Source organism: Balaenoptera musculus, chromosome 4, assembly GCF_009873245.2.
Source record: "Balaenoptera musculus isolate JJ_BM4_2016_0621 chromosome 4, mBalMus1.pri.v3, whole genome shotgun sequence".
NCBI classification, from domain to species: domain Eukaryota; kingdom Metazoa; phylum Chordata; class Mammalia; order Artiodactyla; family Balaenopteridae; genus Balaenoptera; species Balaenoptera musculus.
In genome coordinates this window covers 118,907,374-118,924,512 of record NC_045788.1, presented here as the reverse complement: position 1 = coordinate 118,924,512, position 17,139 = coordinate 118,907,374, and the positions used below count along the sequence as shown (strand labels likewise).

General features: G+C 36.2%; 1 protein-coding gene across 1 annotated transcript in view; it reads left to right on the top strand.

The window, feature by feature from the left end:
- The window catches only part of C4H21orf91 (chromosome 4 C21orf91 homolog), a 28,470-nt gene extending 12,167 nt beyond the window's left edge, over nucleotides 1-16,303 (top strand). The window contains exons 3-5 of the mRNA XM_036851503.1: nucleotides 10,986-11,522; nucleotides 12,546-12,608; nucleotides 14,357-16,303. Of these exons, the coding sequence (XP_036707398.1) occupies nucleotides 10,986-11,522; nucleotides 12,546-12,608; nucleotides 14,357-14,523 (767 nt within the window). The 3' untranslated portion in view covers nucleotides 14,524-16,303. The remainder of the gene's footprint in view (nucleotides 1-10,985; nucleotides 11,523-12,545; nucleotides 12,609-14,356) is intronic.
- Nucleotides 16,304-17,139: the final 836 nt, after the last annotated feature.

Sequence of the window (17,139 nt, the reverse complement as noted above, 5' to 3'; positions counted from 1 at the left end):
CGTGCCCCTGTAACGGGCATACCTCCTTTGCTTTCACCAGTGACTTCCTAGTTATCAACACAATAAATAGGTTCATGTTCCTGCCGTTTTCAAAATCTGACATTTAACATTTCCCTCTTTTTTGAAACACTCAGCTCCCTGGGTTCTGTGATAAAATATCTCGGGCCTCTTATTTCTGCCCTCTTTTCTTCCTAGGGTCACTGCTTATTACAGGTCCCTGAAATACTAGTGTTTCATTGAATTCTGTCCTTGTCTTTCTTTTTTTCTCATATTGCACTCATCTGTTTCTTTCACTGCATTGGCTTCAGCTATACCTCTGTAAGCTAATGGAACTCCACAAACATATCACAGGCCAAATCTGTCTTTTAAGCACCAGACCTATCAATATATATCCAACCACCTGCTGGACCTCTCCATTTAGATAGATATTCTACAGCTGTCTTGAATTTAAGTTTCTCAAACTAAATTTCTCTCCTTATTTCCATATACACATGCATTTTTATTTCCTTCATCTTTGGTTCACATGGAATTCCAGGCCCTACACCCCAGAAATTTTGTTTCAGTAGGTCTACAGTTGAGTCTAGGAATTTGCATTTTAATAAGAATCCCAGCCAACTCTTATGCAGGTGGTTTCAGGACCAAACTTTGAAAAACTGCCCTTAGCGAATGAATGGTTCCAGTTTCTTCAGGACTGTCCATATAAAGTTGTGTAGATGCAGTGGTGAATTACGGCTGAAATCTTAGCTAAGCTCTGCTTTTCAAGCCATGCACCCTGGCAGGGATGGTTTTTCAGTTCTCAAAGGCAAATTGGCCTGTGGCCTTGCAGCAACCCTACCCTGTTCCCTCACTGCTTCCCTCCCACCCACCCTCTCCATGCAGTCTGTCCCTGAGTCCTGTTGATTGTCCCCAATCTGTTCCTGACTTTTCATTCCCACTGCTACACCTTTGACCAGGCCTTTATTCCTTCTCACCAATACTACTTCAAGACCCACTTAATCAGTTTCATAGACTTTATCCCCCTTTCCCCATCACTACCGCACACCCCTAGTTCTCTCTCAGTATCACCAGAAAGGTCTTTAAAATGCAAATCTGATCATGCTGTTCATTTTCCTAGAACTCTTCGATTCCTTACTATTTTCTTCTGGTTAGGCTGTTAACTCCCTAACATGACACGTAGGACATTTCATGACCAGGTATCTGCTTAACTGTCTACCTTGATCTTTCGTTACCCTTCAAAGGCACTCTACAAGCCAATCATTTGTGCATGCTCTCTCTCCCTTCCTCTCTTTTCCTCCATTTCTTTCTCACTTGCACACTTTTGTTTATCTAGTTCCCTCTGTCTTGAACCATTGACTTCTTCCTCCTAGTATGCAACTGCTTAACTTTTGGAGTACATGTATTAAATAGAGGTGATGATAAATTACACTGTTGCCTATGTTCACAGTGCTGCTGCGAGGATCACAGAAAGACGATGAATGTAGGAGCTCTTTGGTAAATATAGTATGTGATGCAAATGTTCGTGTTGATTTAAATTGAAATATAGAAGGGTTTTGTTTTCATCTCATCTGAAAAGATGAAATTCTACTGAAAAGATTACTATGATTTGTTTGTATATTGAACAACTCCTCCATTGCCAAAATAATTCATTTCTTTATGTACATTGAGGAGGTTTGACTTTATCCTGAGTTTACCTTTTTATGATTTGGCTTTCAGTAGATTTTTCTGCTCTAGCTGCCATAATTTCATTCACATAGGAGCTGCCCAGCCAATCCTTTCCCCACAGTGTCTTTCAACAGTATGAATTCTGTTCATGTATCAGTGTCTTTTTCCCTCACTCCCTTTGAAGCCTTCCGGGCCTCCAACAAGGATTGCCAGATAAAACTGTACTGTCGTTATAATCTTACTTTGGGGGAGGGGGACTTCTTTCATTTGAAGGTTATCCTTTGATAGATACATTGTTAGCCTAAGGAAACTCTCAGTTTAAAAAAAAAAATTCAGAATATTGGTATATTTTAGGTATGTGTATTTTACCATTTCAGTTGTAAATATTTTGTTTTACTTAGTTCATTGAAACATACAGTACAAAACCTAATTTGTCTCGGACTAAGGAACACTATTTCCTTTCCCAAACCAAAATGTTTCTTTATGGGCATTTTTTTTAATGTTTTAAATTTTCACTATTTAAAATGAGAAAAGATTTTCTTTCTCCCATAATAAAATCTTTTTTCCCATTAAAAAAGCAAACTATGCCTATTACAGAAAAATCAAAATACAGGAAGCAAGAAGAATTTTAAGATTTATAATCCCACCCATCTACCAATAATCTCTTAATATTTTTGGTACATTGTTTTTCTGAATTATTTTCTGCAGTAGAGTATGCATGTGTGCGTGGTAAATTGTGTTTAAAAAATGAAATCAGGCTATATATACTATTTATAACCAGTCTTTTAATTTAATATATCAGAAACATCTTTTTCGTGTCAATAGGTAAAATTCTACTATGCTGATATTTTTGTAAAAGGTTGCATTGCATTGGACCATAGTTTTTAAAACTTTGTTTCATCATGGAATGATTTTATTGTACACTAGTTCTCCAAACCCTTTGTTCTAATCAAAGTTCTTTTTACTCTAGAATTGCTATGATTCAATTATAATACATAGTCACAATTTTTTTTTAATATTTTGCAGTATGATTCATCAGGTATCACCTTTTTTTAATCTTTAGTTTTTCTAATCAAATGGTTGGTGAATAGTAGTGATTGTTTCCCATCAGTCTTAATTTTTACCATTTACTACCTATAGTAGTAATTGAATTATAAATGCCTTCAAATTCACTTGCTAGTAAATCTCTAATTAATAGATACTGCTATAAAGCATTTATATAAGGAATAGTCAACTAGAATTTCAGGAACAGTGATTCAAATATAAGCAGAGAAGTTGAGATGCAAAACAGATGTTTTATAAATAGCTGCAGGACAGCTTTTCATTTTGTTTTTCTTATTTGTAAGAAAATAAATCAGTCAAAACCTTAACTGGGCAGATGGCAGGCAGTTCAGGAGATAAAGGGCAGAGTGCATATGGCTATCACATTTCTTGCTTTTGAACCCATAAATTTCCTTTGTCTTAATGGTTTATCCTCTTTCATCCGGTGTTACTATGAAAGCCTTTTTTCCAGACTGTCTTTTGTTTAGGTAATGTGTATCTTTTTAACCTTGCCTATTTTTAGGGAAGTTTTATTTAGGAGAAAAATGGAACAAGTAGAGGGCTACTTGGGTCAACTGGATTATTGACTTATAATTTTTTATAATATAACTTTTAATTCTTTGTGCCACTTAAAAATTATAGTCTAAATATAATATATTTTAATGTGCTAGAAAAACAATTTTAGCTTTTTATATTCTGTGCTGCTGTGAGCTTAGTATCCTGACCATGGATAGCTTCCATTCATATTTTTTTCCAGTACCCTTTTACTTCATCAATTACCTATGGACAAGCTGCCCTGTCCAATATGGTAACCTAACCACAATTTGGTTATTTAAATTTAAGTTAATTAAAGTTAAAACTTTAGTTCCTGGGTCATACTAGCTACATATCAAAGGCTCAGTAGCCACATGTAACTAGTGGCTATCGTATTGTATAGCACAGATGGAGAACGTGTCCATCTTCACAGAGAGTTCTATTGGACCTTTCTCGTTAAAACAGGTAGCTAAGTTTGAAACCAGAATTGAGTGTGGATTGTTATTTTTTTGTACCCTGTTAGTAATAAACAGTTGTCATGTAGGTGTGTTTCCCCAATTTCCCAACCATTATAATGAAAAAGTAAAATTCACTGAGAAAGGTTTTCTTTTTGACAAATCATTTGCAGTTTATACATCCATCAATACAAGAACTCAGTTCTACTGTGGCTACCTTGGTTATTTGAGGTTGAGATTTATCTTTTAACATCATCTCTCTGAACACTTTGCTGATTGAAATTTGCCCTTATAATTCCTTTATTGGATTAAGCTGCTTTGACCAACTGCTTAATCCTCTTAGCACACACAAAAATTTTAAAATGGCATAAACATCTCCTAAGCAGAAATATGCTGTCTAAAGACCACCTGTTGGTATGTCTTTCTTTAAGGCAGTGATTCTCAAAATGTGGAAGAAGCAAGTTGCTGAACCCATCTGTATATCGGCTTAGTACGGTTGCCAGTAATTCCATCTGCTTCCAATGCGGACATAAGCAATTACCTATTACTTTTAAACACTATGTTGGGTATTTGAATACGGCAGACTGTAAGTGGCATGAGGGGGTGGGGAAAGGAGCACTGTTTATCATAGTACTCACTAAGGCACATAGGACAACTGGTAAAATTTTCCAAGAGGTAGAAGCCTGTCCTATTGTGGGTTTCAGGAAGGAAGTAGGTGCTCCAACTATCCATCCTCGCCTTCCCACCTTCGGGCTGATCTGCCTTTTGTCAGTGACGGGATAGACAGCCTGAGCATCCTCCCACTGCGTGTGTGACTGGCGGTAGATATAATCGTAATAACTCTTCTTGAATCATGGCTTGGCTGCTGCTTGATCATCAGATGCAGAGTAGCCTGGTCGCTTTGAGTGTCAAAGCATCATTGGGACAGCCATTATTTACACAGAAGCAATCCAGGCCTTTGTCATCACAGAGTCTGAGTATAGTATGAGAGTCACTAACCAACATGGCCACGGAGCTTGCTAGGTCACAAGTACCTGCACACTCACGAAAGGAAGGATAAGGACTGTTTGAACTGGAGAGCACTTACCCAGTTTTCAGGCAGTAGCTGCTTCTCATTACTAGCCAGTTGCTGTCAGATCTTCTGATTTTGTTTTTAAGAGAAACCAAGAAATTGAAAATTGTAAGTGAATCTTTTTTTTAAAAAAAACACTTGTAGGCTAAACTTAACTTGCTGCAGTACGGATCCAGACTGCAGGCTGTGGGTGTGCCACCTCTACTTACAGAACTTTTCCTCTAGTCCTTTTATCAGAAATGGGAACCTGATCCTCAAAAACAAAGGCGTAGCAGCTCAGTCCTTCCATTCGTAGTACAACAAAGTTTAGCTCTCCCTCCATCTTTACAATTAACACTTACTTAAAGAAGCACATAAACATGGCTTAATATGGGCAACACGTAAACATGCAGGTGCTTGTTCTCCCTTTCCTAGCAACCAAGATAAGATCATCATAAAAAGAAAACACCTTAACTCTTGGAAAAGTCTTTACTCTGGGCAAAATGTGAGCCTCCATAAAAAAGATTTTGAAGCAGTACTGCGTGAATGGTTGCACAAACGTTGGTCATGTCTAAAGGCAGTGTGCTTAAAATTTCTTCACAGCCTGTTAACAACCTGGAACTTAAATCATAACTAAATTATCTTGTCTTATTTAAAAATTAAGAAAGAACACACAAACCCACCATTTGGAAAACGAATACTGCCAGTTCTCTAATTCTGGTTCTTTTAAGTTTGTAGTAAAAGTCGAAGTGCTTACTCCCTTAGAGCTTTCCAGTCTCCTACTGATATGGTAACATGTATTACAGCTTTACATCCAAATATTGGTTGTATTTTATTTGCTCTACCTATGGAATACCAAATTATATGAAGCCAGTCCTTTGAGAAATGAAATATAGTAGTCAAATTCAGAAGGAAGGCTAACTGACAGAGAGTAAACATGCATGAGGCAGTCAGTCAGATGATATGACATTTGAGAACGTGTGAAATAAAAGGCATGTAGCATCAGTGTAGTCGGCTGAGAGATGGTACCGTTTGACAGGACCAGCTAGGGAACCATCAGGGAAAGATTGCTTAGCTTACCTAATTACCACCAAATCATAAATAAGATCTTCTTCAAGAGGCTGGGGGTAAAAGCAGAAGGTAATGGGACATGTCATAGAACTCTTAAGTGTTTTGGGTTTTGTGGCTATTTTTTAGTGCCATTTGGAGTATCATCCTGTGAGAGGAAAAATTATGTTACTACAATAGGCATATTAAATATATGCATGGAAATATCTTTATTTTAAAAGGGTGACAGTGATAGGTAGACAGGAAGATCTACATTTGAGTGGCTCTTGCTCTTTTATGAGTTTAACCGAGTTTTCTTAAAGCAAATTGATCCTAAAGAAGAATTTAAAGAATAAAAATGGGGATAGCATGCCAGATGGGTTAGTGGGAGGGTTTTCAAAGTATGTGAGAATGGTGTAACAAAATCAGAAATGAAAGTGGGAAGACTTTAAAAAGAAAACTATTGAATAGAAACAGCTTAACTTTTTAAAATACCACTGTTCATACAGAAACTACTGCCTAGGGGCTTCCCTGGTGGCGCAGTGGTTAAGAATCTGCCTGCCAATGCAGGGGACACGGGTTCGAGCCCTGGTACAGGAAGATCCCACATGCTGCGGAGCAACTAAGACCGTGTGCCACAACTACTGAGCCCACGTGCCTAGAGCCCGTGCTCAGCAACGAGAGAAGCCACTGCAATGAGAAGACTTCGCACCACAACAAAGAGTAGCCCCCGCTCGCCGCAACTAGAGAAAGCCCACGCGCACCAACAAAGACCCAACAGAGCCAAAAATAAATAAATAAATAAAAAAGAAATGCACTGCCTATATAAATTTCTAAACAGCCTCTATCCAGAAGAAACTAGTACATACTTTTTAAAAATATTAGCAATTATAGTTGCCAAGTAAGGTCTTGGTTCTCTAATAATCATGAACTCAAGACACAGAGTTACATGGACATCTTTGTGATATGTTTTAAAGATTTTATGATAGTTAAGATGTCAATTATATTGGCCCTCAGAATTTTTATTAGTAAGGAAGTTTTAGTGCAATTTTTGTTAACTGGTTTGGAAATTACTTATAACTCAGTTTCTCAAAAGTATCAACTTATTTAATTGCATTTAGATTCATTCCCTTTCAAAAGCTGCTGAAGAAATAAATGGTGCTCAGAGCTGTTTACACTTGTAAATGCAATTAAAATTGTAAGGTCAGTTGGGAAACTCACTGGGATCTCTGATAATAGCAGTGGTTGTTTCTCTTATATTCTAACTGATAAAGTGGAAAAAACAAAATCACTTCAGGAGTTCATACAATTACACCTATATTGCTGATACAAATTAAGTGGGCTACTCACATTCTTTTCTAGATTAAAAAGTAATTTGTTCAAGTATACGAAGTAGTCCGTGTATTAAATTTTTTGTTTCTTCTGCTACTGCATGGGATATTTTAAACTATGTTTATAAGACAAACATTTTCAAATTGAACTTTAAAACTGATTCAAGTTTTAAATGTTTAGTGAGCTAAAGAACTTACAGGTACAGATCTGATGAATGAGCTACAGTTTACATAAAATAGCCTTCTTGTATATTCACTATATGTACATTTCTAATAAAAATATGTAATTGAGTAGAAGTTCCTGATTTTGTTTGGCAGATTGAATGATGCCACAGGAATGCCATTTCTGTATCAGTGCCACCCATTAGTTCTTGGGACTAATGGCACGTTAAACTATAAACATAGGAGTAACTTCACTGGAAGATGCCTTTAACTTCTGAGAGCCTGGCCTATCTGCACATCCTAGTTACCTTGCTAGGATGGGCAAAACTTCATGGCAGTAGACCTCAAATAATAACTGGTAATAAGTTTTAGGTTTGTTTTTTAATATAATTTTAATTTTCCTTTATTCATTTCATTTTTCTTGAGTGTTCGCTACGTGCCAGGCACTAGGACAATAAGGATGCATATAAAACAGATGGTCCCCTTTCTCACAGAACTGACCTTCTAGCAGGAGGTAAAGGCCAGTGAAGAAGCAATTGTAAAATCTGCTGTGATCAACTCAGACGTTACTGGTTAGAAAAGCCTTCTTTACCGGAAGTGAGAACTAGACGGGATGGTGAGGAAGACCCAGATAATGTAGTGGGAGTAGTAATGGAGTGAAGGAGGCTTTAATATGCTGTACTGCTAGACTTCAGGGGGAACAAAATCTGTTAAGATGGACAGTGAAACATCTGGGATGGGGGTGCAGGGAAGAACTGTCAAAGAGGACACCCAGGTTTCTTCCTTGAGCAGGTGGTGGTACCAGACTCAGGAAGAGGATTGGGTTTGAGCCTATGGGACATCTAAGTAGAAATATTTCCCACATTCAGAACTCTTCCTGCCATGACTTTTTTTATGTCTTTTATAGGGGATTTTTCACCTGAGTGTCTGAATCGGAAATTTATTTTACATTTATGTATTTTCACAGTAAATTGAATATTGTAGTTTTCTGACTTGCTGTTTATCTCAGCAGATTACCAATATGCATATAATCATGTGCTTACTGGGTTCCAAGCATTCATTTGGGGATTTAAGTAAAAGTTAAAAAATTATTTCTGGAGGACAAAAAGTTATATTACATGAATTACTAAGAAGCAACGTTGGGTAAAAATATCTTTAAAAGCCCACATTATTCTTCAAATAAACATCTATTATATTGATTTGTTGTTGAAGCTCTGGGGTACATCAGGAAATTTGTTGTTTCATATAATTTTTTATCTTTTTTTAATACAATTTCTGAACATTCCAAATAGAATTTTAAAAACCCAAAAAAAACAAAATATAACAGCAAAAAATAATGCCTTTCTGTAGCCTAGTTTAGAACCCTTTTTATATGCTGAAGGATTTCCTTTCATACATAGTAAAGGAGAAACAATTTACAGTGTTCAGATTCAGCTAAATCATTGCTACATGATTGGTGCTGTGGCGGTGGACCGAGTGAGAATGAGACTGTTTACTGTTTCAGGGATTGGCTAGCCGTCTGCCTCATCTTAGGGCAGTGAGCCCTAGGAGAGTTTATAAAGAGTAAGGAAGCTCTTTGATGAATCTTCCAAAGTTAGTAAAGTAAGCAAGCTATCAGGTTCTCTCTGCCTAGCAGTAAGTATTAGAATCAAACAGCAGAATGGAGGTATTTCTTATTTTGTTTATAATTGATACTAACTACCTTTTTGTCTTATTTATGATAAGAAACATGCATAATAACAATACATTTAATATTTTCATTCTAATCAAGGTTTGTGAACTTCCTTTTTATGTTAATTTACCAGGTTTTGAAATACAGCTGTGAGGTTTTGCGCTTAAATATTTTAATTCTGCTGGAAATTGGACCCAACCAGACAATAACTGGTAAAAAATATATACACACACAGTTGCAGTACAAGTACCAAAGGGGTAAATAAAACGTGTATGAAATTCTGTTTAAGTTTTTATACTCAGTGGAAGAAACAAGGCTGAGATAGTTGAATTTACCTGGTGAGAGTCGTTGGCTCTCGTCTGCTTAAACTGTTAGTGTTTAGGAGGTGCGCCCCATAGCTTACTTGTGAGGGAACTGACAGCCCAGTTAGCACTGGTTTTGGCAGTCTTAGCAGGACCCACCATTGGCTGATGTTATGTCATTTTGGAACAAATTAGTATTCACAAGCACTTTTATACCTGATTTAATGCCGTTAAAGTACAAATACTTCGGGGCTTCCCTGGTGGCGCAGTGGTTGAGAGTCTGCCTGCCAATGCAGGGTTCACGGGTTCGAGCCCTGGTCTGGGAGGATCCCACATGCCACGGAGCAACTAGGCCCGTGAGCCACAACTGCTGAGCCTGTGCGTCTGGAGCCTGTGCTCCGCAACAAGAGAGGCCGCGACAGTGAGAGGCCCGCGCACCGCGATGAAGAGTGGCCCCCACTTGCCGCAACTAGAGAAAGCCCTCGCACAGAAACGAAGACCCAACACAGCCAATAAATAAATAAATAAATTTTTTAAAAAAAAGTACAAATACTTCATTATCTTAGTATTAGCCAGCGTTTGCAGTTCAGTTAATAAAATTGTTACGACTTCAATTTTTAAAACAAGGGGTGAATACAGAATGTAATTTTTTCTGACGAGTCGGCTAAAACATTTTTTTTAACCTAGCACCTGAGTGGCTCTCCACTTACTGTTTTCAAAGCTAAGCAGATTTAGACTGCTTAATTATGGCAGGCATTAATTTTCAGTTCCAGTTTTCAGTTTCAGTATAAAAGCACTGCTGTTTGACCTTAAATGGTTTGAACTTATGAAAACGTATGAATGTATTCTATATTTCGAAGTGTGCTGTGTATTTGAAAAGGTATTCTGTATTTTAAAAAGCAATTGAGATAGTATGCTTAAGCCGTACTAAAAAGTTGGGAAATATAAACATGTAATACGAATATTTCCATTATTTATGGTGCCTAATGAACACTTGTGAGTTGAAGAATTATACTGGCTATTGTATTTTGGTAGACTGAATGTGTTGCTATATGAGTAATAATTGTGTGTAATGCATTTCTTCTAGAGATAAAATTATCTTGATAAAGTTTTAATAAGTATCAAACATGTGAAAACATTTTAGATGCTTTTCTTACTCAAAAAATTAAACAGTTCCATCGACTTTTTGAGGCTTTTATTAATGTGTATTTTTCTGGTTCTGGTTTATCTTTCCCCAGTAAAAACATAACTAATAACTTAAGTTCATGATTTACTGTGTTTTTTTGTTGGGAAAAAAATTGTCAAGCATTTCTGTTACTGAGCCTATAACAGAAATTTTTTGCAAGTGTGTACTTCAGGAGGATTAGTGAAGAAAGCACTATAATATCAAGGCCAAGATTCTGTAAATGTAAACTGCTGGTTCAGTAGAATTTTTAAATATTATGCAACAACATGCCTCTGGGCTGAGGTTGAAATTGAATCATTAAGCCCTTAGAAAGTCTTTACTATTCATAAGAATTTAATATTTCTGCTAGTCAGAATTTACTGAATAGTTAAATTGAAGCATAAATTATTAGGCTGTATTTTATATTGATACCAATATTCTTCAGCATTTTTCCTCTGATTTACAAATTATCAGTGACTGTGTTTTACTAAGATTTGTATTTCTTAATGCACCTTATAAAAAACAAAACTGTCTCAAGTCTTCTGTTTCTTTTTTTTCTTTAGGAATACCAAAATCTAATCTCTTGCACACCAAATCATTAAGGGGCCATAAAGACTGCTTTGAAAAATACCATTTGATTGCAAACCAGGATTGTCCTCGATCTAAGCTTTCAAAAAGTACTTACGAAGAAGTTAAAACCATTTTGAGTAAGAAGATAAACTGGATTGTACAATATGCACAAAATAAGGATCTGGATTCAGATTCCGAATGTTCTAAAAATCCCCAGCATCACCTGTTTAATTTCAGGCATAAGCCAGATAAAAAGTTACTCCCACAGTTTGACTCCCAAGTACCAAAGTATTCTGCAAAGTGGATAGATGGAAATGCAGGTGGCCTCTCAAACTGTACACAAAGAATATTGGAACAGAGGGAAAATACGGACTTTGGGCTTGCTGTGTTACAAGATTCAGGTGCCACTTTATGCCACAATAGTGAATTGTGGCCTCAGAGTCACAACCAGGAACAGAAGAAAGAAGAGACAGTCTCTAATCCAGAGGCTAATGTCCATACCCAGCATCCACATTACAGCAGAGAAGAATGTAAGTAAAAATAGGAAGAAAAGGTAAAGGTTGGAGTTCTGTTGGGTTTTTTTATGTTTTATAGATGTGATGTGTCAAGAATTTTGCTGTGATATTATAGATTTGGTAAATACAGTATTTAAATGACAGGTTCACCCTAGCAAAAATGAGATGTCTTAAAACTCTTCGTCATTTCTTTGGAATATTCCTTAGTATGTCCTAAACCATTGGAATTCTGCAGTCCCATCATTTGTATTGCCATTTTAAATTATTAACGGAATGGAATCAACAACTGTGAATTGGAAAGTTCAGGGTTCATATAGTTTAGAAGTACAGCCTCAACCATTGACAAACACACACTGCCACATTGCTAATCCCTACAAGACTAATTGGGGGTGGCATTTCAAAAGCAGAAATCTGACATTTCACTAAAGGCCAAAGGTAATGTGTGCACTTGGAAAAAGTGACTGATTCAGTCTGCATATATTTCTTCAAAAACTCATAGGAGCTAAGATAATTTTAATTGACTTAAAATCAAGTGATCTTAGGCTAGAAGGGCCCTTGGGTATATTTTTATAAAACTCCATGATTCTACACATGAATTATCTAAGGTTATATAGCTAGGTAGACAAATTGATTTTTCAAACTATTTCCACAGCACTTTAGTGTTTTTCAAGCTACACATCATGAAGCATGTAGTGCTTAAGCAAAATCAACTTGATGGGTAGTAACTAGCACTTTTTAAAAACTGAAACAGAATGAGAAATATCAGAATCCACTGGACCTAATGCTAAGAATTTTTCAGTGAACCTTTTATTACAGGTGGAGGTAGACTGGGAGTGAAATGTTTCTAACTGTGGGTTGTGGTCAGAACTTGAAAACTCAACACTTCAGGAGTTAATGAATGAATCTTGGGGCCCTGCCGAATGTTATGTGGGAAGATAAGTGCAAATATTTCTTTTAAATAGGATATTGTGTTGGTGGTGTAGATAACTTCTTTTCCCAGGTTGTCATGGTAATAATGAATATATTTTCATGTTTCAGTGAATTTGATGACTCTTGGTGAGGTAAAGCAACTGAATGCAGAGCTCCGACAACAAATACAGGGTAAAGACTCAGTGTCAGTGCTTTTTACATGTGCAAATTTTGATACAGAAAAATCCCGTTAGCTTCATCTGCATTTAAATTATGGGATTAGAACCTGTTAGAGTTTCCAGAGCAAAAAGAATTCTTCTTATTCTTCTTTATGAACTGCAGGTGAAATAGGTTCTTTTTTAGGTGAAAACGGAGACAACAACTTAATCTCTACCTCTTACTAACATGTTTTTGACTACCTACTATTGTGCCAGGCACTGTGCAGGTGTGCTCCTTAGCAGTTCTTTTAGGCAGGTGGTATTGGCCCTGTTTTTTTTAATTATTATTAAATTTTCCAAACACAAAAGTAATCAGAATAGTATAGTGGAACCGTTGACCCATCTCTCCCAGTTTCAACTATAATCAAAAGCGTAGCTAATTTTCCTTCATCTCTGCGTGCACCCATTCCCCTCGACCCATCCCTACCTCCAGCATGGATTATTTTAAAACAAATCCCAGACAACATTTTGTTTTGTCCGTAAATAGTGTAGGATTTTCTCAAAAAAATAACATCATTTTTTAGGCAATCACAACCTCATCACATCTTTAAAAGAAAATGGCTAGTAATTTGTTAACATCATCAAATAGGATGCTGAAACAGTGTTCACATTCCCCAACTGTTTTTTGTTTTTTTTTCTTCCTACAATTGATTGCCATTTAGGCGAGGAAACTAACTGCGCTTCAGAGACATTAAGTTGCTTACAGTTGCTTTAGTTGCTTACAGAGATCATGCATTCAGTCAGTAACAGATTAAGGATTCTAACCCCTGTCTTTTTAACTCCAAAACTAGTAGTCTTTCTTGACCACACACCCTCTCAGAATAATAAGATAATAATAATAGCACCTTATATTTATCAAGTACTTACTCTGCGGTAAGTACTTTACAAGTATGATCTTATTTAATACTCACAATAACCCTGTGAGGTGCTTACTTTCATTATCGAGGTTATGTATAAGAAATTAAAACATAGTTTAGGACTTCCCTGGTGGCGCAGTGGTTAAGAATCCGCCTGCCATTGCAGGGGACATGGGTTCGAGCCCTGGTCCGGGAAGATCCCACATGCCGCGGAGCAGCTAAGCCCATGTGCCACAACTACTGAAGCCCGTGCGCCTAGAGCCGCACTCTGCAACAAGAGAAGCCACTGCAATGAGAAGCCTGAGCACTGCAACGAAGCGCTCACCGAACCTAGAGAAAGCCCGCGCGCAGCAACGAAGACCCAAAAACAAATAAATAAATAAATAAAATTTTTTTTTTAAAAAAAACATAGTTTAAGTTACTTGCCTGAGACTCATGAGAGTCGGAACAAGGATTCAAAACTCCGGTAGTCTGATTCCAAAGCCTCTTAGGGGGGTTCCAGACCTGGGTACTAATGGGCACTTTACTGTCCATAAGTCATATTAGAAATTGATTGAACCTGTTGATCTGTTCAGATTGAGAAAAGTGTCTCAGAGGTAGTTGTAACTGCCATTTCTGCTATGCATCTCTAAGTCATTGCTTGACTCTCAAATTTCATTTGATGGAGAAAAGGAAAACAGTAGTCCAGTTGGCTATGCAAAGCATACAACTTCCTAGGATGATCAAAACACAACCATTTCCTTGATTTCAAACTACTTTCATTGCAAACATTTGCCCAGTGCATTCATTTTAAAGTACTTGAAATATAAATCATAGATTAGCTTTCTGTGTACTAAAAATGGAACTACTTTTTAAATCTTTTCAGAAGTTTTTGAAGAGTTAGCCCACCAAGTGCAAGAAAAAGATTCTTTGGCCTCAGAGCTCCATGTCCGCCACATTGCCATCGAACAGCTTCTCAAGAACTATTCCAAGTTACCGTGTCTGCAAATGGGACGAACAGGAATGAAGTCACACCTACCCATAAACAACTGAACTCTAAACTTACACATCCTTCCTATGGCCTGCCGTTTTTTTGGCCTGCCGGGCATGCACACTTTGAAGAAGCTGAAGAAAGTTATGGTCAATTATTTTATGGTCATTAAATTTGCAAAACTTAAGGCAGTGTTTATCATCTTTGTCAAATAAAGCAGATCATTACACTTTAGTCTTCTAGGGTTAATCATTTTGGTTCATTTGGGAAATCTTTTTTCCCATAATTACTAAACAGCCCTCCCTAACTTTTACCACATGTGACTACTTAAATATACCGTTAGAGTGTGACTTTGTTAAACATGGTTTAATGTAATTCACCTGTCAGAACAACAGAAGGTTAACAAAGTTCTTAGGTTAGTCTAAACTACTAAAGATAACATTTAAGAGGTAAATGGAATTCATAATATCACCTCTTATTTATTGAGCAATATTTTAATATGAAAATTTTATATATAAAAATAGTATTTTAGGTACCTTTTCATTCTGTTTATAAATGTGTATTTGAATGGCTCTGTTTATTATATTTACACTTTCATGTGTGAATGTTACCCATATTTCAGATCACTGCATTTTATTCTCTTAATAATGTTTTTACAGCTGTTATCTTATTTTCCAAAGATAAATGTATTTTGGCATAGAAATCTATCTAGTTGAATTGTTTTGACTTCTAATAACTCTTATGAAAGAGGAATTAATAACTTTTTAAAGCAAGTATACAGGAAAATAAAAGACATTATTTTTTTCTAACAAAAACAGTTACGAGTTCAAGAAGAAAATGCTAATCTAGTTTCTGTATGTCAGCTTGTCTCCATAGAAGTAAAAGCCTATTCTACGTCATTATTACTTTCATTGTAATGACTTTGATGTGTTAGATTTGGACAGAATTTAAGTCAAGTCTCACTTCCAAGTCAAATGTAATGTCTATCTTCAAATATAATATGCCATGAAATTGTTGTGCTATCTTTGAAAAAAATTAAAATCATTTTGTGTGCCACTTCAGATAAAAGTTCAAGAATCCTTCAACTGTCCAAATTCTGTTATCAACATCACTGAAAGTAGTGCCCAAAGAAAGCATTTTCTAAACTTTAGAATCTAAAGGAAAAGAGAAGATTGCTAGTCACAGAAAAACAGAACTCTAATTCAAAAAAAGTCCGTTTTTGAGAGGATACTCTTTTTGCCTATCATGTTTCCAAAGAGTTCCAAACTAACAGTTTGTCTCAAACAGCTAGATAAGTTTTCAAATAATATAGTAAAAGCTAAAACCAATGCAGAATTAAAATGGGCTCTAAATTCTGTTTTCAACTGGTACTTAGAATGTATTTATGAGGTAGGATCCTTTGCTTGAAAGAATCCACAGAAAAGCCCATTAACTTGGCAGTTTCACGCATAAAGCTATGAATAACTTCTGCCTTAAATTTGGCAGCCTGCCCTGGTTTGGGTCAGATTTTAGTCTTGAACACAAAGAGTATTTGACTAAGCAAAGAAACACCTCAATCTAGTAGAAAACAACTTTTTGTAATGCTAAAATGTGTTAAATTTGCCTGAGGATATCAATTGATATCTCACTGATTTTGTTTTCATTGAAGTATGACATAACTGCTTTTCGGAGGGAGCTTTTGAAAGATGTTTTCAATTTCTCTCAATCCGTTGAGTCACCCAGAATGAATTTAAAATCCAGGGAGTGGGGATGCATTGCCTTAGTTTTGATAAGCTTTAATTGAATGGGTGCAATATCAAAATCTCTATAAATTATAAGCTGGATAAAGACATTTCCTGATGAAGCTGATAAGTATCTCAGTGCTTCGTTGTTATGGTCAGATTTTCAAATTTGACTTTACTCTTTTTTGGCATAATTCATTAAGAATCTTCCCAGCCAGGGTGCTTGTACACATTTGTGGTTCTATTTAGATCACTTAGGGACAGTCGTAAAAGTTTGGGATGTGTTGCCTTTGATGTAAGTAGTAGCTTGTTGCCAGAACATGAGCCATATGGTGCAGTCCCAAATACAACAGTGTTATCCAAAGAAAGTGTTTGCTTATTTCTTAGAGTTTCTGGCAAATTTACAGCGTTACTAATGAGTTTGGCACAATTGGATGGGAGCGTATATACAAAGGTCTTAATTGAGGACTCTAATTTATTCCATTTAGATATTTCTACTTAAGCCCTTCAAAGGCAAGGTGCTCTTAAAAAATACCTGCGGTGCTGGTACTCGCACTAGTACTTAATTTGGAAGGGTATCCTAGTTAAAAAAAATTTTTGACAAAAGTATTTTGCACAGCAGTTTATCCAAATATTTGGTCAACTTATTTTATATTCCTATGTTAGTTTTCTTGAATATGCAATTATTGTATATGCTAAAATAAGGATAAGGGATAGAGTTGAGTTTTCAGAGAACATGAAATACCGCAAATATTGGTTACCATACTAGGCTATTTTTCTGCAAAGTTGTTAGTACTTTTTGAGGAAGTTTAGAAGAAAACCTCACATATACCTTTAGTTTCAAAAATGGTAAAAAAGAGACTGCTAATCAGCCATTATTGACATTTTCACAGCTTATATAATTAAAGGGAGTGAAATAAGACTAATATTTTTTCACTTTAGATTTCATAATTAGAC